This window comes from Xenopus laevis, chromosome 3L (assembly GCF_017654675.1).
Source record: "Xenopus laevis strain J_2021 chromosome 3L, Xenopus_laevis_v10.1, whole genome shotgun sequence".
Taxonomy (NCBI): domain Eukaryota; kingdom Metazoa; phylum Chordata; class Amphibia; order Anura; family Pipidae; genus Xenopus; species Xenopus laevis.
This window is the reverse complement of record NC_054375.1, coordinates 152,753,644-152,780,157: the sequence shown is the minus strand read 5'-3', so window position 1 is coordinate 152,780,157 and position 26,514 is coordinate 152,753,644. Positions and strand designations below refer to the sequence as shown.

General features: G+C 42.0%; 2 protein-coding genes across 3 annotated transcripts; both read left to right on the top strand.

The window, feature by feature from the left end:
- The first annotated feature begins 216 nt into the window (after window positions 1-216).
- Window positions 217-5,812, top strand: gal3st4.2.L (galactose-3-O-sulfotransferase 4, gene 2 L homeolog). 2 transcript variants are annotated; one of them, XM_018251762.2, is made up of 4 exons: window positions 217-345; window positions 2,133-2,234; window positions 3,163-3,460; window positions 4,717-5,812. In XM_018251762.2, the coding sequence occupies exons 2-4, from the start codon at window positions 2,137-2,139 to the stop codon at window positions 5,494-5,496; spliced, it is 1,176 nt and encodes a 391-aa protein (XP_018107251.1). In that variant the 5' UTR covers window positions 217-345; window positions 2,133-2,136; the 3' UTR covers window positions 5,497-5,812. The 2 variants fall into 2 exon arrangements, with proteins under 2 accessions (XP_018107251.1, XP_041441458.1); XM_041585524.1 differs by lacking the exon at window positions 217-345 and adding an exon at window positions 1,357-1,510.
- Window positions 5,813-20,982: 15,170 nt separating this feature from the next.
- LOC108711748 (galactose-3-O-sulfotransferase 4-like) lies at window positions 20,983-26,150 on the top strand. Its single transcript, XM_041587339.1, has 3 exons — window positions 20,983-21,309; window positions 22,277-22,553; window positions 23,683-26,150. Exons 1-3 carry the CDS (start codon window positions 21,203-21,205, stop codon window positions 24,601-24,603), a joined length of 1,305 nt encoding a protein of 434 aa, XP_041443273.1. The 5' UTR covers window positions 20,983-21,202; the 3' UTR covers window positions 24,604-26,150.
- The last annotated feature ends 364 nt before the right edge of the window (window positions 26,151-26,514 follow it).

Here is a 26,514-nt window from a genome sequence, read left to right as displayed (position 1 = left end):
TTCATTTAAAAAGTGTCGGCTAAGCACAATCTGCCTCTGAATATTTAACTTGGAAGGGAAAGAGTTTGTCTGTTGATGCCCCACCTTCACCCAAACACCCACCTCCATGAAGGGCAGTTTCACAACTGGTGTAGGGAGACTCTGTGTAGTACAAAGCAATGCGCTACGCTTTATTGTAAGCAAATATATACACTACAGACAATCCATCAGCACTGGGCAGGGGTGGGCTGGCTTACCAAAACGTTCTACATACGCCATCTTTCAAGCATCTCTTCCTCTGTACATACAGGGATTATGTGCCACATACATTGCAAAGCCATTAGAGCTATACCTGCACATATACAGGTGAGAGACTTTTACTACATACATAGTATTAAGCACAAAATGCCTTAATGTTCTCTAGTGTTTTGGTAAGGGCAGGGGTGCAGGTTATCTGTCTGTTTACTTCTTATATGTTCCCTCCCCGTTGTATTTCTACTTATTATACTGAGCATGTTCTTACTATTACGTATAGGTGTATATCTATTGTGTGTATGTACAGTATATGTGCTGAGGTGTATTTTGCATTGTACAAAATAAGTCTGTGTTTGGTCTGTAGGATCTGTCCCCTCCCATATATACTGTATGATAGAAAGAAATAAAAGTACAAAAGCCGGTATTGGAAGGAACGTGTCTATAGCTGCTGATGACCCAACATTATGTAGGACAACTGAATCCACCCAGGGAGAACTTGTCAATCTGGGTGTCCAAATGGCTGATATTTGTATAGTTAAATATAAAGTTGGGCATTAGGGATCTACGTTCTGCTTATAATCTTAATAGGAGTGACTAGGGCAGCAATCAGGGGGGGACAGGGGGGAGAGTTGTAGGGGGCCCGAGGGTAAGGGGGGCCCCGGCAACACCACACTTACTTGATTAGCCAGGCCCCCCCATCTTTCTGAGAGCTGCTGACTTCGAGAAGGCATGGACGTTTAAGGGGCCCTGGCCAACCATTTTGGCCACCAATTTTTTTTTCTCATGTGGGGTCCTAGCCACCAATATTTTTTAATGGGGGGGGGGGGCCCTGGCCACAAATGTTTTTTTATGGGGGCCCTGACCACCAATATCTTTTTATTTTTTATTAACATGTGGGAACCCTAGCCACCAATATTTTTTTTGTTTTTTTACTGTGTGGTGGGGAGGGCGGACCTGTAGGTGGGGCTTGCGGTGGGCGCAGCTCAGGGGGCCCAGGAAATTTTGACGTACGGGGCCCTCCAATTTCTGATGGCGGTCCTGGGAGTGAGGCACTTCATAAATGGATAAAGCCTTTGGGTTTATGGAATAAAAAGCTGAGCAGGAGCAATCAATGCCAGTCAGCAGCAGAAAAGCCTAACACTTTAGAGGCTCTTTTCCTGCTGGAATCTGGGTTATCCTTAAAAACACAACGGAATACGTGGATCTAATCATTTTTCCACCCAGCCTCAGTTTTCCTGTCACACGTGGCAAACTTTCCACAGTTGCACTTCAATAGGTAAAGACAAATCTAATACCTCCCTTCTCTATTCCTCTTCACTCTTTCCTTATCAGGGCTCCGTAAATCATCTATGTTACTTATTACTGCTCTACCATAGACACAATTTTCTCTATATCATATCCACAAGTAATGAACCTATCCCAGAGACCCATAGCCTAAGCTTGGAAGGCATCCAAAGTTGTTTAGATGCACCTTATGGGATGTTCTCCAATAGCTTTTTTGGATTTTCATCAGCTTAATCAGGAAGTATGTTAAACATAGTATAGCGAGGAAACACTGGAAACCACAGAAACCTCTAGGAAAAGCACAATTTGTATTTTGGAAGGGAGTTGTCGCCAAGTATGTTGCCAAAGGTCAATGCTTGGTAACTGGATGCAGCATGTGGGCTCCTATTAATATGGGGCATGAATTTGTAAAGGGATTTATTAGAACAGCCACAAAAAAAGATATATAAGTGCAGGGCATATGTGAACCATGTGTAGAACCACATCACAGACTACATTTGCTCCTATTGGTGCCTTACTACAGGTCATGGTTTAGTTAAAATGCCACCGTATATGTGGCACATTATATTTCTGGCGCTTTACAACCTCACATTGGTGCATCTCTTTTTTTCCAGAACCATGAGGTTACTATCTCTACAAATCCTTGGGGTAATAATATTACTATTCACGGCTCTTGGTTTTATCATTCAGTTCCTGGCAACCCACTTCCAGAAAATGTGAGTATTCCAGAAATGACAGATCTATAAAATGTCAGATGCCTTATCATTTCAGCTGTGCCCTCGGGACTCACCAACAGTACATGCCGTCAGCCTATCAACTTTGGATAAGTAATTGTGGACAGATGCAAAGGACTCACCTCTTATTAATGGCTTTTTGGCCAAGGGCTTAGAGTAGCATGTGACCATCTAGGGCTTTTTTATGGACTTTGTCCAGGGGCTTAACTACAGAGGGAGCAGACCCTGCAGGGGGCCCGAAGATTGTAGAGACCAGAATGAGTCCCTAATTTATAGGCAATTTCAATATGTAAAATAGGTCAACTTACCAATGGTTTGGGGCCCTAAATTAAATTTGCTGTGGGGCCCGGTAACAACTAGTTACGCCAATGACTTTTTCCATATGCCAATAGACCTTTAAGTGAGGTATTGCTGCCTGTACAGGTCTCTATAATATTATATCACATACACAGGCCATAATTAAAAGACTTTTTCCAGATTTATAAAATGTGCCAAAATGAAAAGCTGCCATTTCAAGAACTTAAGCCCTTCCCTCTGACACTTAAGATCCAGATACAATCAAAGGGCCCGCCTCCATTCTTTGCTACATCAGTCAACTGCCAAATGGCACAAATAAAATGTTTGCTGAAAAAAACAAGAAATGATAGGAAGAGGAGGAAGAATAATAATGGACCAGGTTTAGGGTTGACTATAGAAGACCTAGATTCCAAGGGTGGTGAGATATATGGTCTGGCATTTCTTGGCAGTATAAAAGGATTCACAGCAGCAGAGCAGAGGCGGCCTAGGGTCTTTCTAAGTGACCACAGTAGCCATTCTAATGTTGTTAAACATTTTTATATATCCAGTTGTTTGTCACTCATATGTCTTTATATATCTAGAAGATGATACATGACCTGTCTTTCTTTATTAGACCAAGTGAGACCTTTACTGTACATCGCCAGCGTAACTCCCTCTCAACACTCTCAACACGAACTTGTTGGCCAAAAACTCACATTATGTTCCTGAAGACCCACAGGACTGCTGGAAGCCCCATGCTAAATATGCTACATCGCTATGGGGACAGGAACTCACTCACGTTCGCTCTACCCCAGCAGTATCAGTTCAACTACCCCAGCTTGTTCCATGCTAGCAGGGTGAAAGGATATAATGAGTTTAAAAAGACAAAGTATGACATCCTGTGCCACCACTTGCGCTTAAATCTCCCAGAGGTAAGGAAATAAATATGGATTTGAACAAGTTCCCTGAGGATGAGAACCTATGGGCATTATTCATGTGGTCATTGTGTATAAATAGCTGGATATAGGGTGACTGACAGTATCCATTACTCTACATGACTCTACAACTCAAATGACCACAGATAACACAGATAAGTCAATGTGACTGAAATGTTGGGTTTCCAGTAATGAAAACCACCCTAAAACCCTCTTGACAAGGAGGCATCCATGGGGAACCAATCATTACTTTTAGAGAGTTATTTATTAAAGGGATACTGTCATGGGGAAATTTTTTTTTTCAAAATGAATCAGTTAATAGTGCTGCTCCAGCAGAATTCTGCACTGAAATCCATTTCTCAAAAGAGCAAACAGATTTTTTTATATTCAATTTTGAAATCTGACATGGGGCTAGACATATTGTCAATTTCCCAGCTGCCCCAAGTCATGTGACTTGTGCTCTGATAAACTTCAATCACTCTTTACTGCTGTACTGCAAGTTGGAGTGATATCACCCCCCCTCCCTTCCCCCCCCCAGCAGCCAAACAAAAGAACAATGGGAAGGTAACCAGATAACAGCTCCCTAACACAAGATAACAGCTGCCTGGTAGATCTAAGAACAACACTCAATAGTAAAAACCCATGTCCCACTGAGACACATTCAGTTACATTGAGAAGGAAAAACAGCAGCCTGCCAGAAAGCATTTCTATCCTGAAGTGCAGGCACACGTCACATGACTTGGGGCAGCTGGGAAATTGACAAAATGTCTAGCCCCATGTCAGATTTTAAAATTAAATATAAAAAAATCTGTTTGCTCTTTTGAGAAATGGATTTCAGCGCAGAATTCTGCTAGAACAGCACTATTAACTGATTCATTTTGAAAATTTCCCATGACAGTATCCCTTTAAAGTCTGAATGCTAAAAACTCAAAAAATGTGAGCTTTTTAACTAGAAAATCTGAATTTTTTGTGGAAAACAAAAATGTGCATTTTTCAAGATTTCTTATACCCCGAGGCTGCAAAAAGTCTAAATTCACCATCTCAGACCTGCCAAGGTTGTAATTAAGTCAATGGAGAGATCCCTATCTTGTTTGGAAGTCTGAGCTGGAATTAGTCCGAAAATCCGACTATTTCTGGCTTCTTAGGAAAAAGCCTGTAAAAATTGAGTGATTCGGGAAAAGAACCCGAAAAAAAATTGTAGGGTTTTTGATAAATAACCCCCAAACTGTATTAAAATGTATTTTTTTCTGCAGGTCAGGAAGCTCATGCCTGCAGACTCCTTCTACTTCACAATTCTACGGGATCCAGCCACCTTGGCTGAGTCTTCTTTTTATTATTATCGCTTTGAGTCACCTGCCTTTAAGAAAGCCCCCGACTTTAAAGCATTTTTAGCTCAGCCTGCCCTCTACTACAAACGAGGGGAGAAAGGAAACCAATATGCACGCAACTTGCAATGGTTCGACCTGGGATTTAACCCTGACACTCCATTCAAGGAATCTCTGGCCAAAGCAGGAGTCAGGGAGATAGAGAGGGCTTTCCACCTGGTCCTTCTCTCTGAGTACTTTGATGAATCGATGGTCCTGCTGAAGGAAGAACTTTGCTGGGATCTTGATGACGTGGTGACCTTTAAGCGGAATAGCCGTGAGGCTTCCACACCACTGGATAAAAGAGAGAAAGAGATGTTACGAGCCTGGAATTCCCTAGACCTGTATCTTTATGTCTACTTCAACCATACGTTCTGGGAGAAAGTAGAGAAATTTGGGAGAGAGCGGATGGACATTGAAGTTAGGGGGTTGAGAGAAAGAAGACAACATCTAGCTGAGATATGTCTGGAGGGGGTGAATCCCGTAATAGTGGACCAGGACAAGAAGGAGGGCATTAAGCCTTTTCACTTTAGGAAGGAGAAGACCATGGAGTGGGTGGTTAAAAAGGATCTTGAGCCCAACACTCGGGCACGGTGTGTTCAAATGATAACTCCAGAGCTGCAATACAAGGACCTATTGGACGCGAGGCAGTTTCCAGGAGGTGTCTGAAATGTGTTTACTGGTAACACCAACCCATATATATATATATATACTGTATATATATGTATAAACACAAATATAAATAGAAGGAATGTTCTCTGTGCCCAATAATCTATATCCTCAGGCTGTACTATCTATGGAAGAGATCAAGAGGTTTCACTTTTTTCACTCTGGCCCTCTGGTGGTGGGTGAAATCAAATTAATGTGATCCTATGGCCCTTATGCAATGAACAGACAAGAACTTTTGTACTGTGCTGCAGAATATGTTGGTGCTTTATAAATAACTGTTGACAATAATACAAGCAAAAACAAAAAAAGACAACTCTGCCATCAAGTGAATGTATAATAATTATAATTCAGTCTATATAATGTAAACATAACAAATGTAATAATAAAACTTGTGTTTCATAAATCTCTCTCCCACCTGGGCCATTAATCTTATTTTTAATATCAGGGCCACCTTCAGAAATCTGTCCTGTACAATACAATACAGCATGTCCCATGTCACAAGGCAGCTATTACTTTGCCAACCCTGGAGAAGAAAGACCTAATACAGCTTCAAGAGCAACAGGGCCCCAGGTCTTAAATTTTCTGGGCCCCTAACATCATATCTTTTAGTGACAACTTGATATCTAAAGCCCCACAGAGCTCCATAAATTCGGTGACATGTTCATGTTTAATTGACGAAGAACAGTAGAATGAATATAGTTCTAGTTTTGTTGTATGCCCTCAGAAAACAGAACAGTATGAATCAATGGCAACATCATGTTTAATGTCCCTAGACTCTGGCTCCCTTCATCAACCTGGCCCCAATTGTGTTGCTTAATGCCCAAAGGAGAGAAGATGATCGTTGCCCAAATGCCAAGGTACCCTGGCCAACTTAATGCACTGTCTGTCTGTGAAACTGCCCATTCATTAAACGTTTCTGGCTCCAGGTACAGGACTATGCCTCTAGACACCTGGTAAACCCCGTCCCTGTCCCGGGCCTTGCGGCTCCAATTACGGAGAAGTCTGGACCAAGGAGGAAGCACTCTGGTTAAAGTCCAGTTCACGGTAGCCGAAGGGATAAAGATGTTATCAGGAATCTTGCAAAAGTTCAGAATGCAGGCAGCAAGGATAGTTTTCAGGAGCAAAGCCAAGGGTCAAAAATCCAGTAAATAGAATTTCAGGAACTATGGAACACCCAGGAACACTATCAAGGGGAACCTATAATTGGGTATTAAACCCATGGCCTCAATGTTCTTTTATTTTGAATTTTTGCGCCAGACGAGGTGCGATGACGTTACACATCTGTGCAACCTAGGTGGTGGCTATGGGCGCTGCCATCTTGGATGCAAAGAGGAAGGCAGCACCAATGGGCGCTCCTGACCCCTACATACCCTTAGGGTAATGGCACACTAGGAGATTAATCACCAGCAATAAATCTTTGCTTCCAAGGGCAACTAATCTCCTGTAAAATATTTCCCACTGGCAATAATGTGAATAACTGGTGCCAACCCCCAGTCAAAATTGCTCTTTTTCTCTTGAGGCAACTTCAAGGCATTTTGGGAGACTGGAGTGATACATGTGTTTTACCACCAGTGATTCACATTATTGCCTGTGGTAAAGATTTTACAAGAGATTAGTCAGTGGCAATTAATTTCCAGTTGTGCCATTTCCCTTTCCTCCACAATGAGCAATGTGGGAATAAACCCAGATACAAGCAAAAGAATAACCAGAGGAGCCAATAGGTTCCTACTTATCTGCAGTTGCCAAAAATCTATCCTACAAGGCAATATCTCAATATTTCAAGAAAATCTGGTTTGAGTATTTTACATGTATTGGGTAAAGGTGTCTCTAAACAAACATGAAACAGCCAAGAAAGTTTTGGAATCTTTGGAAATGTTTATTGAAATAATTCTACAATAACCAAAACACATCATTTATCCAAACTCTGCGAGATACATACAGCTAGAGATAGTGTGAGAGACTACCCCAGACACTTTCCTACACAATTTCAATCATATGACGAGACATTTAGTATCAGAGGCCGTGCCTACCATGTGATATGGATGATGTTAGCACTTTCTACCAATACTTTTTCTTACTTTTAGTATTGCTTCAATTTTGTTGCTTTTGAGTATATTACACAACTGTATATTGACCGTGCACACTGCAACCTACAAATGTACCATTGCAACTATTGTTTCTTTACGCCTACTTATATAAGAAGTAGATCTTTATGCCATTTAGGCAAATCTGCTAATTGTCTATCCTGGACCTTCCTTCTCTAGTGGACCTCTAGCAGAATAAGAGATACAGGATTGTGTGAAGTATTTCAATGAATGTATAAATTCAAATGACTTGTAGGGGGACCCCAATGACAGAGGAAGGTCTAAGACAAGGGGTATGCCTTATAGTGACTGGAGATCAGGGGGAAGGGGTTGAAAATAGGTAAAGTTTGAAAAACCGGGTGAGTTGAGATCTCTGCTATTATCTACTGCCCCCTACCCCCTCCAAATTACCAAATCTTGCTCAGTTGGATGCCCTGCCCCTTTTACATCATCACCCTGCCCCCTTTACATCACTGACCCACCCTTCACAGCCCGCTCTCCATCCCACTCTCCATCCATCTGGAGATTTTCAGGAACAAAGGTGCCATGGGGGAACTGTCTGACCAATATCTGGCAAGTTAGTCCATTCCATTAGGCAAGGACTGCCTTGGCCCATTGACAAAGTCCTTTCCCCATGTCTCTGACCTAAGGCCAAACAACCTGGTCAACCTGGTATGAGAATCTGGGCAAAATGCACATATTTGGTGACCTTGCCAAATGAGCAGATGTGTGTATGGCCAGCTTCATGGGAGGGATTATGTGTCCCAAAGCCTTGAAGTTCCTGCTTCTAAAAATATACTATGTATGTAAATTGTGCCGACACCAGAGAGACTCATGTTAGCCAATTATCACTATTAATTATCAGCTCTGAACTCATGACTTTGTTACTATCATACAAGTTTAATCTACTCACTGTTCCTTTAATGAAATAGTAGAGATTTGCTTTTCATTAGGAATAAACTTTTCTCACACTAACAGACACCAGGTGGCACTTTAGGATGCTGATGCTTGTGTTCAGGTCGGTTCCATGTGAGCAAAACAGTTGGCTTCTACAGCACAGACTGACAGTTTGTTTGTCATAGAAAACTAAAGTGAAACAAATGTGTTGGTTTTGGTCTGGGGGCTGCCAATTGATGCACAGCAATCCTCGGCACCCTGCCAAACCTAGTCACACTAATATGTGCAAGTTATATTTGTGTGAAGTAACATAAATATAATGGAGAAAATCCCACCACATCTACATCCCTCTTGTCTGCACCCAATGGATAACCCATTGTGGAGGCGCTCCTGAATTATTCGTTTTCATTTTACTGGGGGGCCAAGACTAGGGTTAACACCTTTCTGTTTTGGTATCTCTGGGCAGGGGGGTGGGGTGGTGATGTTAGGGAGTGGGTAGTTAGTTGATTGCGGGGGGCAGTTCGGGCGACGTCAGAGGCGAGGTTGGTTGGTTTCAAGGGTACGATTGCAGTTGGCTGATCACTGCATCATTCAAGTAGTCCTGTTTGGGTTTCCTAATTTAGAAGACTGGAGAAGGGGAAATAGAAGTGTGAATACAGAGGAGGGGAATTGGAAGAGTAAGTCTGATGAAGGGGAAATGGAAGGGTAAGTACAGAGAATGGGAAATGAAAGAGTAAGTGTGGAGAAGGGGAAATGTAAGGGTAAGTACAGAGAAATGGAAATGAAAGAGTAAATATTGAGAAGGGGAAATGAAAGAGTTAATATGGAGAAGGGGAAATTAAAGAATAAGTATGAAGAAGTGAAAATGGAAGAGTAAATACAGAGGAGGGGAAATAGAAAAGTAATTATGATGAAGGGGAAATGAAAGGGTAAGTACAGAGACTGGGAAATGGAAGAACAAATATTGAGAAGGGGACATGGAAGGGTAAGTACAAAAAATGGGAAATGAAAGAGATAGTATGGAGAAGGGAATGGAAGAGCAAGTATGGAGAAGGGGAAAACAGAAGGGTTAGTATGGAGAAGAGGAAATGGAAGAGTAAGTATGGAGAAGAAAATGGAAGAGCTAGCATGGAGAAGGGGAAATGAAAGATTCAGTATTGAGAAGGGGAAATGGAAGAGTAAGCATGGAGAAGGGTATGGAAGGTTAAATATGGAGAAGGGGAAATAAAAGAAAAAGTATAGAGAAGAAAGTAAATGGAAATGAAGAAGGGAAAGGAGTGAAGAAGAGGAAAACAGCAAGACTTAAATAACATAATGAAAAGAGTGGCACCCAATGGTGATATTGAATTAAAATAATCTGTTTTATCCTAAAACCAGTCATTGGATGGTGGCTCAGTGGGCAGAATCGGGTGCTATGGTACCATAGGATAAAAATTGCATACATATGCTATGGGGCAAATTCTCCTCTAAAGAGTTGTGTGGCACAATGTGTCTGTTTTCATTGTCTCCTATGGTTAAGGGAAATCACACTCCTGAGCTTAGTAGCAAGGAATGAGGAAGTTAATTGATGAAGTCAATGTGAGTCTGAGCTTGCAGGTAGTTCCCTGTGTGCAACTAATGCACTAATAGCAACAGTAACCAGATAGATGAACTGACATCTCTGAATAGCCTGCCCATACCGTGAAAAGCCAGGCACACAAAAGGTACATGTTTGCATTTCAATGGTCTTGCATGTCCCCTACACGGCACATATCACACAGCAGCCCATAATGCCCTATTGTGTTAATTAACCGCATCGTTGGGTTTCTGTTGATGTCAGTTCATCTATGGAATGGTTACTGTTGCTATTAGTGCATTATGTATGACTATAGAAGTGGAGCTCTCTCAAAGTATTTTCACAGAGGTCCAAGTAAGTATGGAGAAGGGGAAGTATAAGAGTATGTATGGAGAAGGGGAATTGAAAGAGTAAGTACAGAGAAGGGGAAACGCGAAATGGAAGATTAAGTATGGAGAAGGGAATGGAACAGTAAGGGACAGATTTATCAAAGCTCAAGGTGAATTTTTGAATGAAAAAAAAAATCAAATTTTGAGCAGTTTTTTAGGGCACATTTACTTTGCTCGAGTGAAGGAATAGAATAAAAAAAACTTCGAAAGTTTTTTTGGCTACTTCAACCATCGAATTGGCTACTTCGACCTTCCACTACGAACTTCGACTTCGAATCGAACGATTCAAAATAAAAATCGTTAGAATATTCGACCATTCGATTGTCGAAAGTACTGTCTCTTTAAAAAAAACTTCGACCCCCTATTTCGCCACCTAAAACCTTCCGAGCATCAATGTTAGCCTATGGGGAAGGTCCCCATAGGCTTTCTAAGGTTATTTTGGTCGTAGAAAAATCGTTCGATCGATTGATTAAAATCCTTCGAATCGTTCGATTTTTCGTTTGATCGAACTAATTGCGGTAAATCCTTCGACTTCGATATTCGAAGTCGAAGGATTTACATTCGGCAGCCGAATATCGAGGGTTAATTAATCCTCGATATTCGACCATATGTAAATCTGCCCCTTTGTGTACTTCGACTAGGGAATAGTCCAAATTCGATTTGAATTTGAAAACAATTTAAAAATTCAAATATCGAAATTTATCATGTACTGTCTCTTTAAATATTTGACCATTCCCCATCTAAAACCTGCCAAATTGCTTCTTTTAGCCTATGGGGGACCTCCTAGAACTTATTTGGACTGAATTGGTGGATTTTGAACAATCTACATTTTTTTTTGGAAAAAATTGAATTAGATCAAATGTGCTTTTCCTTCGATTCGTACAATTCGAATACGGCCAAATACGGACCTATTCTATTTCAAGCACCAGGCGATTTCTTTTGGCCTTTTTATCCTCGCTCCTGCATGCATTCCTCTGGGTTTTGGTGCACGCCTCTTTTTCTTTTCGGCGGCCTACGTGACATCAACACTTGTTGCAAAATTTCAATATTTAAAGGAGCCACTGCCTAATTCTCATCACCCAACATAGGTCTATTTACTGTTCCTAGACCCCTGCCTGTTCTTGACCACTCCGGTCTGCTGCCTGAAGCGACCATTGCCTGTTTACTGACTACTCTTCCGGATCCTGATTCTGTACTGACACTTTGCTCTAAACCCCATTACTCTTGTCACACATTCCATTTCTCTTGCCTGCCCAGACAGAACCCTCTCCTTGGTTTTCTTATTTCAAGTCCTGGCGGCAATCGAGTAGCAAAGGACATGAAATGAAGAGGATCGCACGGTGGAAGAACCCCGGGCTGGTGTTGTTTTCTGCTGATAGGAGCACCAGCCCGGGGTGTCAGGTAAATAAAAGTAATCATTTGGGGGAGCCTAATTTTTGGCACACCAAGTGTTCAATAGTATTCCTTCTCCTTTAACATTCTCCTTTGTCATAAGAAATGGAGCTGATGGCGACAGCGAGCAAGCCACCTCAAGGCTGTCCCCACCACTAGACCTCCAGGAATCCTTACATTGGAGTCATAATAATATCACTGCCCAACTCAGGGACCCATTATCATATTAACATCCTGTAATACAAGGGCATTGCGATTTTGTCAATTAAATGCAAAAATGTAATCAAAAAACGGTGTGGTAAAACATGTAGCTGTCACATGACTGTACATGGATTGGGGGGCACCCCTGAGTAAATGACTATAGATAAGGGCTGCTCAATGTGGGGCAGTGATCCCTGACCAGTGGATCATGAGCTCCCAGTGGCCTCAAAGCAGGTACTTGTTTTTGTATTCCTGGTTTGGAGGCAAGTTTTGGTTGTAACCAGTTGTACTGCCAGACAGAGTCTCCTGTAGGCTGCCAGTCCACATAGGGGCTACCAACTAGCCAATCACAGCCCTTATTTGGCACCCCCAGGAACTTTTTTCTTGCGTCGCTGCCCAATTTTTTTACATTGAATGTGGCTCACGGGTAAAAAAAGGTTGAGGACCCCTGCTGTAGGGAGTCTCCTGTAACACTCCAATGAACTCTAGGTGTAGCCATAAAGTGTATAGAAAATGGGGCACAACCAAATATAAAATTGTATATTTATTTATTGTATCATGCAAAAAAAGTAACCAAATGCATTTCAGCCCACTTTGGAATGGGGTTTCCATCAGGGGCACCTCAAAATATAAAAAAATGTGCATTTATTTAATGTGCCGTGCTACAAATCTAACTCAATGCATTTCAGCCCAGGTTGATGGGGTCTTTTATTTCACTGGCTGATAAAAGCTGTTGATTCAGGACTAAGTTGGCAGCTTATTGGCCAAGTGTATGAATACCTGATGGGTCCACCCAATCAATATCTTGCCAGAAATTAGAGAGATTTTGTTTGAGCAGGTTTATTTTAGAGCAGGTTTAAGAATCCCATTATAAGCCAAACCAGCTGTTCTTTAAATGATCTTTTTTCTATGCCTGTGCCCCTGACAAAGTCACACCTTTACAGAACCCGGGAGGTCGATTTATCCCTTCAGTGGCCTTGTTCTGACAAATGGATCAGCACCAATTACTTATGATAATCTTGTTGATAACATTGTCTTCTCCTCATGCTGAATTTATCTGCCCATAACAATATATAAATCAATTATAAACTTTTCCTCTGTCTCATTATCTCCTTCCTCTTTCTCTCCTCTTGCAAACAGAGAGCCTTATCATTTCCTGACTCTACACCATTGCATTATTCTCACATTATTCCTACACACTATCCAACCATTACTTTTACCAACTATTTAACCTGATCTCACCGTTTGCTCTTCATCGAGGCCTTCAAGGAATAGGCCATCCCATCTAAGCACATTCTTGACTTTCCTTGACTTATCTCACCTACGACCTGCCTTGACGACTCTCTGTCATGTGTTGTCTATGACCCAGCTCCTGCCACACTTCAGTACCAATGTTCTACCCAATGACAAACATGACCAATAAGCCACACCTTCCACCTCTCTCCATAAATTGACCAATAGCGCTGAATACCAGTGGATAAACAAAAACTTTTAATTTCCTTCAGTTCGGCTGAAGCCATAGTCATCAGATGCTTCCTTCACCTCAAGACAACCTGAAATTTAAGAGCACAGTAACACAATGGTGAGCACTGGTGCCTTGCAGCACTGGCTCTAGGTTCGATTCCAGCCAGGGCCCTATCTGCAAGGAGTCTGAATGTTCTCCTTGTGTCCATGCTGGGTTTCCTTCCACACTCCAAAAACATACAGACAGGTTCACTGGCTCTTGATATAACTGTGACTACTATTTCTGAATGTGATGGGGACCTTAGACTGTAAGCTCTATTGCTTATAATCTGTATAGAGAACAGCAAGACCATGAGCACAAGCACCTCTTAAATGATAACCTGTGCCATCAAATTTTTTTTTAACATTGTAAGCTTTCCTCCAGTCCATAGGTACCATACCAGATGCAAGTCTGGAATATATATACACATTGGCCTAGCGAAACTACTTCAGGGTGTATTCCATCAGGTCCTGCTGTCGTGTTCACATTTACCTTGCTTAAATATTTACGTCCCATGCCACTTGTCTCTGACGTTTTGTTTGTGCCAGATAACAAATCCTGTTGATTGATTTTCCTTTTCCCTGTTGCAGTAACACGTTACCCTGTACAAACAGGTATAAAATTTCAGTTTTCCTAAACAAACCTATACTTTTTTTAGTAGCCTAAAGGCACAGTGTTCACTTTACCTTCCCCTTTTTGACTTTACGATCTGGACAGTTACAACGTTCCAAGCCAAACAATGGCCCTTTATCAAGCTTGATAAAGGGCCATTGTTTGGCTTGAAACGTTGTAACTGTCCAGATCATAAAGCCAAAAAGTAGCAAATAAAGGCTTTTTAATTGAAATCCTCGATGGTGCTGACTGCTACAGTTTTTTTTGGATATTTGAAGTCGGTTTGAGTGGACACCGAATGACGTGCACCAGATTACCAATAAGAAATTTGAGCTCTTGGTGAGTGCTGGCTAAATTGTCTTTTTATGTGCTAAGAGACTCAGAGATGGGGTTGGAGGAGGTCTCGGTGTGCATTGTGCTTTGCATATAACATTACAAAAGCAGTTTTTTAAGCACAAAGTAGAAATTTGCAACAGTTATGCCTTTAACACCACACGGAGGTCCGTGGGATAGTTGTCACTTCTCCTGTTCCTTCTGGAGCTTATCTCACTAATTTATGCAAAGCTAAACAGGAGGGAGCGGAAACCAGTTGAAAGGGGCTGAGGGTGCCAGAAACCAGTGGGAAGGGGCAGAGGGTGCCGGAAACCAGTGGGAAGGGGCAGAGGGGGCGATAACCAGTAGAAAAGGAGCAAGGGGGCAGGAACCAGTAGAAAAGGAGCAAGGGGGCAGGAACCAGTAGGAAGAGACTGAGTACCAGTGGGAAGTGACGGGGAAAGGACCAAGGAGGCAGGAACCAGTGGGAAGGGACCAAGGGGGCAGGAAACAGTGGAAAAGGACCAAGGAGGCAGGAACCAGTAGGAAGAGACTGAGTACCAGTGGGAAGTGACGGGGAAGGGACCAAGGAGGCAGGAACCAGTGGAAAAGGACCAAGGAGGCAGGAACCAGTAGGTAAAGACTTAGTACCAGTGGGAAGTGACGTGTATCAGTGGGAAGGGACAGGTACCAGTGTGAAGGGACCAAGGGGGGCAGGAACCAGTAGGAAAAGACTGAGTACCAGTGGGAAGTGACGGGAATCAGTGGGAAGGGACCAATGGGGCAGGAACTAGTGGGAAGGGACCAAGGGGTGGGAACCAGTGGGAAGGGATATGTTTACTAATATTGGAGATAAATATCTGGAGAGATTTCTGGAGATGTTGCTCTTAGCAACCAATCAGATCTTTGCTTTTGTTTTCTAACTTATAGTTGGCTATAATATAATTGCTGATTGGTTGCCATGGGCAACATCTCCAGAAATCTCTCCAGATATTTATCTCCAATGTTAGTAAACATGCCCCTGAGTACCAGTGGGAAGGGATGGGAACCAGTGTGAAAGGACAGAGGGGGCAGGAACCAGTGGGAAGGTACCGCATGGGCTGGTCCCTCCTGAAGATTGTTTTGCATGGAGTCCTGACCGTTTTAAGTCACAGCATTGTTGTTCCATTTGAAAGGCACAGGTGACGCATATTATTTGTATCCAGCTATAAGAACATCAAATGAGCCTAATCTTTTGCTGAGTACCTGCTGGGGATGTTTCTTTGTTGATGTCACACCTAAACCCCCCCCCCCCAAAACCATCCCTATAGAAAGTATATGCTATGTGCAGAAGATAATCCACCAGGTCTGTGGAATTTACCTCTCTGGGCAGGAGTGGGCTGGCCTTCCAAAGCTTTGTACAAACACCATCCCTCAAGCATCTCTTTATACTTATAGGCACAGGTGTTTCTGTGTATATAGAGGGATTACCTGCTTCATACATTGCAAAGTATCATAAGCCATCAGAGCTGTACCTGCACGCATACAGGTGAGAGCCTTTTCTCTAATACTTAGTATAGAGCACAAAGTGCCTTATGGTTCCATAGTCTATTAGTGAGAGTAGGTGTGCGGCTTATATGTCTGTTAGTTTTTCATATTACCCCCATTGTAATTCTACTTATAGATTATATAGTTTATCAAAATGTATGTAGTTTTGGGCATTTCCCTCTTATTATTCTTGCATAATGATGTATAACTATAGTGCAGTGCTATGGAATGTACAGTAGAGCCATAATATCCCAATCTGCCAGGCAATAAGTCTTTATAGGTGTGCAGTGAAAAAGCCACTGTCCATTCTGTTGTACCTGGGCATCAGGTAAGAATGATATGCATGCATAAACAGTTTTTTATTATAACCTCCATAATGGCTTCAGGTTATTTAATGTAAAAGATCTGTTGTTCTCATGTAGAACGTAGTTACACCCTCATTGCACCCTTTTACATGATGTAGATATGTTTGTAGGGGGTGAGCTTACATTGCTAATAATAGCTGGAAGTCCAATCCACTTGAAATGTATCTGCGTTCTTCCAGCCATGGGAATGTAGATCAGTCCTTACCAAGAGCAAGGGTTATCTTTAATCCCTCCATTGTATTCTACACAACTGTGGCCTGAGTATATTTACACATGGACAGTGGAGGAGATAAGAGAAGAACATATAAGCATTAGCACTGAGACTGAGATTTAAGGCTCAGTACATGTGGCATATTCTCTCCTGATGTTTTCCAGCCAGTGAAGAAACACCAGAAATTTTCCATAAACCTGTCATCCATCAAACCTACACCCTCCCTGGCTGCTATATTACTTCTGACACTTCTAAATCTGAAGCTTAATGGCCGCTGAAAGGCTACAACACGAGCTTTATGGTAATATGAACTAGTGCACACGGAACATAAAGACAGAAAGGCTTGACAGCAATATGAATTAGGAGGAACATTCACTGAGGGAACTAAGGACAAAGAAACTAGGGTAGGCAAATATATTTGGGGGTAAATAAGAAATGAAACATCATGCGGGGTTATATTATGCATGTAATCAATACATACTGTTCTCCAGTTCTCATTTGATATGATGGACTGTTCTTCAAAGCCTTTACAGTCCATTGAATTGTTGAAGGTTCTCCTCCACAGTAATAGTTAAAATTTAAAATGGCATAAATAAAAGTGGTCATCAATGCATTGAGGGGGTTGGTGAATGTGAATGTCATTGGGGTGGATATGAAGACTTCTATGAAAAGAATGGTGGATCTAAAGAGCTACCATGATGGAAGTGGCTGACTTGAAGACCCCTGTCATGTAAGAGGTGAAGAGAGTGGCTTGTGAGGAACACAATGGAAGAGAAGGTAGTGATGAAGATAACAATGGTGAGTTTGGTGGGTATTATTATCACAATGGTAACAAAAGTAGGAAAATCTAGATATAATGACCACTATGGTACAAGAGACAACAGTGGGTGAAAGTTGAACAAAAATATCCAGTGAATAGCTATGGCACGTTGCATCACCTCCGCTGCTCTATGTGCAAAGTCATGTGCAAATATTCCCTTTGTGTTTATCTTGGATTGTATAAGTGCACCATGTTCTAGTACAGGATGTGAGAATATGTAACCTTTACATTGAACAGGTTGGGCTTGTAAAACCACTGTGTGGGTCTTAGTGGAAACCAACAACAAAAGACCCAGACCATTTAGTGAAGCCTGGAGGTTGTCACTTTTTTTTGCCCTCAAGGATCTTGACTGAGCTGTATCTTTATACAATGCAGGTCCGGACTGAGAATTAAAATAGGCCCTGGCATTTCAGGTACACAGAGGCCCAATCAGCCCACATAGAGGCCCACCAGCCCGCTAAATACTGACTTTCTATGGGACCTCATAGCAGCCCCTCTGGCATTTGGCAGAACCCACAGATTGCCAGTCCGGCCTGCTCTGTAGCCAAGATTTAAATAGAAAGGGCTGTACTGACTAGTTAGGCACTGATAAGGCACCTTCTGGGAAGATCTTGAGCTAACAGGTAGATACATGATATCTCTTATAGTTTGATCTAGTTGATAGTATTCCAATCCTTGAATTACTGTTTTGTTTTCCATTAGTACCAGGGCTTTGTATTGGTTTGTATGCGGATAAACCAATATCTATTGTCTATCAGTCCTGGCATTATTGGACTTAATATGTTCTCAAATATTAGCTAAATGGAGGTACAGTAGTTATACATTGTTATCACTCCAGAGATTAGCTTTACCGAGATAAGCAGGTCTACATAAAATATATAGACAGGCTGGCTGAAACCATTGCTGATGCCCCCGACCTCCCTCGCTGGCCCTGGTCGCTCTGTGAGACAAAAAAGTTATTCGTGGAGGGCCTGAGGGGGTTGCGGCTGGGTTTGGTGGCTGGAGGGGGCTCTGCAGCTGGGGTGGGGGCACAGGGACCCCCGAGGCAGCAGCTCTGAAGGACCCCAAGCCTCCAGTCCTATACTGTGGACACTGGCAGCATTGGACTTGTGGGTCATGTCTGAGTTGGGGAGTGATAGATCCCAATAGGCCCATGGGTATCTAGTCCAAGGCTGGACCTTGTATTCACAGAAGGTTACTGTACAAGAGAAGTAGGGGGGCATTTGAGGGATGGAAGTAGGGAGCTGTAACTGAAAAGCTCTGTAGGGCCAATGCCATAAGACAAGTTTTATTTGGGCTTTACTTGCTCTGTGTGTGAGAGTGTAAACAACAAGAACACGCCTGGTCACTTTCGTTGTCATTAGGTTTCTCTTACGCAGGGTTTCTGGAATTTACAATGCTATTTGGTTAATAATAAAACCATTTTTAACAAAGAATATTTAAACAGCACCTGACGTGGCATAAGATTTACAGTAATGGACTAATCAGTAGAGGCCAGTGACCCCCCACTCTTGAATAAACTACTCCCGGAAAGGAATTTCTAAGAATACAGTGAAAACACCTTTAATAAATAGGTCATATTAACATGTACACACCATGGGTACGATGTCTATATATAGTCATTCCCATACACAAAAACTTGTAATTTCTGAGTCTCAAGGGTTTTTAAGGGTAGAAGACTAATCTATTATGTTGAACTTTTGTTTGATTAAATGACTTATAGTCTTAAATGTTCTGTGTGCCCCATATAAAGAGCACGGAGGGTGGGATAAAGACTATGACATGGGGATCTGATAATAAGTGATATATAATGGCTGCCATCAATGGGAACTCCACAAACCTGAGAAAGATCAGAAACGGGACAATACCAGTTGTACGTCAACAAACTCATCATTTTCGGACGAATTTCTGGTTTCTCTAGTTTAGTAAGAAATATCTGTGTATAGTATAGGGCAGCTTTATGTTACCTCTATAGTTATTTGTTGATTGGAAAGAAGCTTTATCCAGGAAGCCTCAAGCAGTCTGGATAATAGATCCCATTCCTCTATTATTATTACATATTGGGGGGAATTCACAAAAGTGGTGACATTGAGACAAAATAAAAGTGGAGATAAAAATGTCAGATTTGCCTCTATCTCCACGTTTGTGAATTTGTCTTTTAAACAGACAGTTTTCAGATTTTGGCTTTTGCACGACATTTTAAAGACATTTTTTCTGAATTTGTCTTTCGCTTTTCCTAAACCAGTCAGTCAGCAATCGAATTGGAATTTTGGGAGAGGGGGTTAATTTTACAGAGGAAAAATTATACATCATTTTTTTCAGGGTCACCCGGGCTTTCTAAATCTACATATTTATGTAATTCCAGCTCTATAACAAGATATAGGGGTCTAAATACGAGAAATATGATCTTACATAATATAGGGATCTGCATCAGAAATATGTTTTATTTTCTTAGGTCAAGTGTTTAATTGCTGCTAAAATTAAAAAATGGCTGGGAGGCTTTACTTTTCCTTTAGATAATATATTTACTAAAATTGCTAATATTGCCGCATTCATTAAGCTAAAAATAATGCAAGTGTGAGTTTACATATCCAATTGTATAAAATATACTTTTCTATTGTTTAATCAGTGTTTTACTTGTTTTCTTACTGAGGCTTTTACACCTATAGGGGTCAATTTACTAAGCGGCGAAAATACGCCTGCAACAGCTTTGCAGCCACACTTCGCCAGGCAAAAATTCGGTCAGACATCGCTAGTTTACTAAAATGCAAAGTTGCGTCCAGGGTGCCAAATGCTGGCGAATTTTCTCTAGCGTTACTTCGGCAATGCGAGCAAATCCTAGCGCAACATTGTTAGAGGTCTTCGCTCAGGCTAATTTGCATACAGCGGGAAATTATAAAGTTGAATGGCGTATATGTTGCAGCGAATACATTACATTACACAAATCCAGGGAACCTTAATAAAATAAAATAGAGTTGTTATATTGCCCTACACATGAGCCCAGTGTATAGTTTATGTGCCATATGTTAGGAAATGTAGGGGGGAACCTGGTTACCCAAAAAAACTTTTGCAGGCTATCACTCTGAAAAAAGGAAAGACGCCAGCGTTTTTTGGACTTAGAAACTTTTTCTACTAAAAAATATGATGTAAGTAGTGATGGGCGAACTTGCTCTGTTTCGCTTAGCTGAAAAATTCCAGAATCTCGCGCGAAATTCGCGAAACGGCGAAAAATTCGCAAAACGGCGCCAGCGTCTCGTTTTTGACGCCGGCGTCCGTTTCTGACGCCGGCGCCCGTTTTTGACGCCAGCGCCCCTTTTTGACGCGAATTTTCATGGGAGTTTTATTCCCTGCCCCCAAATCGCGCAAATTCGCCACGTCCATTTGCCAGAGCACAAAGTCTCCTGGTGATAGAGTGTGAATCACCGCTAGCGAAGTGACGCCTGCACCCAATAGTAAATCGACTAAGTGCCTGAAAGCGGTAACGCTGGCGAATCGTCGTCAGCGTTAGTCACGTCGCCCTTTAGTAAATCTACCCCATAGGGTTAGACACAAACTTGTGCCCTGACTATAAAATGTTTATACCTATAAATATTATTTACGCCTGGCGAAGTGTTGCGATGGCTGCGAAGCCGTCGAAGGCGAATTTTCGCTGGTTAGGGAATTTGCCCCAATGGCTTCATAGACTTGACAAAGCTTTATTACAGTATAAGCAGTGGATATGGAAATACACATTTTTTCCCTGATTATTATTGATGGTTTACTCTTGCCAATGCTGTAGCAACAGGCGCACCATGAACCCAAGTGACACCCGCTCTGCACTTTCTTCTCTAGGGAACAATGAGGCTAATCCGGTTCTACAGACAACTAACCCCCAGGCTATGGCCTTTTATTCTGCTGACTGCTGGAGTTTCTGTTTGGTTTCTGGGCACCAACACACAGCAAAGGTAAGTGACCCCTTTTGGAGTGTCACCTATTCACATGTTCTCACATTGGTACAGGATCGTCCATTGTTCTTGGCCACCTATTCAAGGTTATTGACCAGCGCAAACCTTGGCGCCTCCAGTTTCTGGTGTAAACTACATTGGAAATGTGGAAAATAATCTTATATTATGGGTACAGTATATACCGATAGTGAATTTGCACTATGTACCTCTTTAAAGGAGAAGGAAAGACTAAAATTAAGTAAGCTTTATCAGAAAGTCTATATAAATACTCCAGTAAACCCTCAAAGTAATGCTGCTCTGAGTCCTCTGTCAAAAGAAACACCACATTTCTTTCCTTCTATTGTGTACTCATGGGCTTCTGTATCAGACTTCCTGTTTTCAGCTTAAACCTCCAGGGCTAGGGCTTGAGCATGCTCAGTTTGCTCCTCTCCCCTCCCTCCTCCCCTCCCTGCTGTAATCTGAGCCCAGAGCTATGAGTGAGCAGGGAGAGACTCAGGCAGGAAGTGATGTCACACCAAGCTAATATGGCCGCTGCTATCCTAAACAAACAGAGAGACTTTTATAAACTGTTTACTCAAGTATGGTAAAGCATTCTGCAGACTAGCTATAGTTATTGTGGCTAATCTAGTGGCAATAATCTGCTTTGGTAGCTTTCCTTCTCCTTTAATAAATAAACCCTATCTTCTGCTATTAAGCGCCCTAATCCTATTCATTTTTTTCCTGCTGCAGCAACTTTCTCATGCTGCGAGACTGGCAGCAGGAACCATTTGTTAGGCTGAGAGAGAGAGTGAATCAGCTATTTCCCAATCCATTTTAGCACTTTCCCTTGTGCAGATGTTTGTAAATGAGCCAAACAGGCTGAACAGCACCCTCCTTTATATAAACAGCACCCTGTATAAACATATGTGTGATATACCAGTTTGGTGCTGCGCCTCTGTATAAACAGTCCACATTTTGTTGTTGACAGGAGGGCCCCCGGCTTGTGTGCTTCTGAGGATATTTCTGGGACATGCCGAGCAAAGAATCACATTGTTTTCCTGAAGACCCACAAGACGGCTGGGAGCACCATACTGAACATCTTGCACCGATATGGCGACAGGAACTCGCTAAACTTCGCTTTGCCCTACGAACGTGACTTTAATTATTCGCATTATTTCAATGCGAGCCTGGTGAAAGGATTCCACAACGCCAGCCGGCCACCATACCACATCCTGTGCCATCACATGCGCTTCAAACTCTCAGAGGTAATGCTCTTTGCTCGTATTACTCTAGATCAGTGGTCCCCAACCCCAACGAGCCACATAAAAAAGTTCCTAGGGGGGTGCCCAATAAGGGCTGTGATTCATTTTTTGGGAACCCCATATGGACTGGCCGACTACAGGAACCTCTGTTTGGCATTACACATGGTCTTTATGCCTCCACGTAAGACATTTAAAGGGATTCTGTCATGATTTTTATGGTGTACTTTTTATTTCTAAATTACACTGTTTATACTGCAAATAATTCACTCTACAATATAAAATTTCATTCCTGAACCAGCAAGTGTATTTTTTTTAGTTGTAAAATTGGTGTGTAGGTGCATCTCAGGTCATTTTGCCTCGTCATGTGATTTCAGAAAGAGCCAGCACTTTAGGATGGAACTGCTTTCTGGCAGGCTGTTGTTTCTCCTACTCAATGGAACTGAATGTGTCGCAGTGGGACCTGGATTTTACTATTGAGTGTTGTTCTTAGATCTACCAGGCAGCTGTTATATTGTGTTAGGGAGCTGCTATCTGGTTACCTTCCCATTGTTCTGTTGTTAGGCTGCTTGGGGGGGTGATATCACTCCAACTGTCAGTACAGCAGTAAAGAGCACTAGTCACATGACTGGGGCAGCTGGGAAACTGACAATATGTCTAGCCCCATGTCAGATTTCAAAATTAAATGTAAACAAATCTGTTTGCTCTTTTGAAAAACAGATTTCAGTGCTGGAGCATCACTATTAACTGAAGTGTTTTGAAAAAAAAACATGTTTTCCCATGACAGTCTCCCTTTACAAATGAACACCTGCTTTGAGGCCACTGGGAACAACATAAATGGGGTCGGAGAGCAATATGTTGCCTCTGGTTGGGGTTTACTGCTCTAGATAAAAAGTCTCTTTCCTCTTAAAGTGAATCAGGGCCCATGAAAAGGCTCCTTACAATAGGGTCACGGTATCCCTTGCTGAAGGCACTTGTAAATACATTTAAGAAATATAATGTTATAGGGAAACCCTTTTGAAATAAAAAATAAAAAAAGTGTTATAAAGGTGATACGGTACAGCAACTTTAGCTTGCAGTCTTAATACTCATAATATACTCACCCAATATCATTAAAAATGTTTTCTTCTTCCAGGTTCGCAAGGTCATGCCTTCAGACTCCTTCTATTTCACCATTCTACGGGATCCAGCTGCGGTGGCAGAGTCCTCTTTCTCTTATTACCGAAAATACTGTCCAACCTTTAAAGAGGCACCAAACATCAAAGCTTTTATCTACAACACTTCTCATTACTATCGACCCAACAATGAATCTCATCACTACGCCCGCAACCTTCTGTGGTTCGACCTTGGTTTTGACCCTGATAAACCATTCACAGAGTATGCGGCAAGTAAAGGAGTAAGGGCAGTGGAAGATGCCTTCAACCTCGTCCTACTTGCTGAGTACTTTGATGAATCTATTATCCTTCTCAAGGAAGAACTGTGCTGGGAGCTGGATGATATAGTGACGTTTAAACTCAATGCTCGGGAGAAGCCCACACAACTTGAACCTAAGGATGTTGAGAGGTTACGGGCTTGGAACTCCTTGGACTGGTATCTTTATGTCTATTTTAACCGCACTTTCTGGGAAAAAGTGGAGAGATTTGGTAGGGCAAGGATGGACATGGAATTGACGAGGTTAAGGGGACGGAGACAACAGCTAGCTGAGATGTGTCTGGAAGGCTCAACGCCTTTAAGAGCTGATCTAATACAGGATGAGGCCATAAAGCCATATCAGCCTAAGGAGGAAAAAATCTTAGGTTGGAAAGTAAGACATGATCTCAGACCCAGCACCATGGCCATATGTGTCCAAATGATAACTCCAGAAGTGCAATACAAGTACCTCTTGGATGACTGGCAGTTCCCAGAAGATGCACAATATAGAGCCAAGATGAAGTTGTTATTATCAGAAAAGAAGCCAGTGACGGGTCCAGTGAATAAAATAACAGAGCCTCCAGGGAGTAAGCCAGAGATGATTGTAGGGAATAAGACAGAAGTGCGTTCAGGGAATGAGCCATAAGTAGTTGAAGCAAATAAGACAGAAGTGGCTACAGAGAAAAAGCTAAATGGTCAGCAGACTCAAAGGCAATAAGCCAGAAGTGATTACAGAGAAAGAGCTCAATTGTCACTTCAAAAGAAAAGCATGTGCTTGGCTTTATGTGATCAGACCCCAAAGACTTTATCAGTGGTTGGCTAGATGTCAGCTGACATCAGAAAATACACCAGGGGTTGGCTATATGTCAACAGACTAATTAGAATAAACAAGCAGTTGCAAAGAATAAGCCAACAGTTTGATAGCTGTCAACCAATTCCATGGTAAAGACCAACAGTTGGATAGATATCAGCAGACAAGAAGCTGTTGGTTGGCTTGTCGATTATGGACTTCTGGGTATAAGTCAGTATTTGGCTAGAAGCAAACTAGTGCAAGGGAACAAGCCAGTGGTTAGTTAGATGACCAGCATATTTAAGGGAATAAATTAATGGTAATTAGATGGACAAAAGACACCCGGGTATGAGCCCATGGCTTGCTAGCAGTGATCACCCCACCTTAACTTTCCTCCTACAACCCTTACTTCTCCTCTATGGGATCTTCCTCATACAGGATTTGGACGACAATTTACCTCTTCTATATGGAGCAAGCCACGAAATCCATCCCTGTGCTATTTGTATCTGTAAAAATTACTGTGGGTATGTGATTTTGTTCCACTCCTGACACGGTGTGTTTGAGGCAATGATGCAAATTTGGGGTTACACAATGTTATGGTGCACACGAATGCCTTAAAGTGGACTTGTTGCTGTGATACTTCAAGGATCATCTCCAGAATGGTCTTTTGTCACTAAAATGACTCTGCCCTCATCTCATGTCAGTATATTCTATTGTTCTCACCAATACTATGCCTGTGGGGAGCAGAAAGAACCTACATATAATGAGATAAGCCTTGCAGCTTCATTCTCCTATGAAAATATTGACAACACCGATCTTGGAGGACCCTTTGAGGTGCACAGCCAAAGCTTCTGCAGGCTTCTAGAAGTCCACCTGGAATGAACAAAGAGCCAATTTTAATGGTCATATAGTACATCCCTCCTTGTGCTCACTTGTATAACTCCTAAATATTTCTTATATTGTGAGTAGCCCTCCTTGGCTTTTTTCTGGTGCTTGCTGACCAACTGGACCTACTCCCACTGACACCGTGCTCTGAACCTTTTATGATTATCCGTGGTGTGTCCACTATGTAAAATGACTTTATACTACACATATGATATATACCTACCTCAGATACACAGTTCTTATGTCATCAGTCTTTATGATATATACCTCAGGCACAGTGGTGTAACTCACAATTCCAACCTGCCCCCCGCCTGCCCACTCCCTGTTTCCACCTCCAATGTAGGTGCCATCTCCAGGCCACCTATGTCCTGCCTCCCAGCTTGCAGGCAGTTGAGCAGCTGCAGAGGAGAGAATAAATTCTATGGACCAGATTCAATTCAGTGAGAAAAAGTTATCTCATGGTTTATCATGTGATAACTCATGGCCAAGATTCAATTCGAGGAGAAAAAACTTTTCTCCAAATTCAGTTCCAGTTTTTTCCCATAAACTTAAAGGGGACCCGTCGCCCCAAAAAAAATATTCAAAATCCTATTTTATCACATTAATCAAGCAAAATGAACTTTAATTACACTATAAATTATTTGAATCTTGTTTCCTTCAATGCATTCAGTAGTTTGTGGAACAAATCCAGGGCAGCAACTTGTCTGCAAAGTTCTTTATTGGGAAGCTGAGTTACACAACATGTTTCGGGCCTACGCCCTTTATCAAGTGCAAAGCTTCCCAATAAAGAACTTTGCAGACAAGTTGCTGCCCTGGATTTGTTCCACAAACTACTGAATGCATTGAACTATTGGGTATTATACACAGAATACCTGTGGAAGA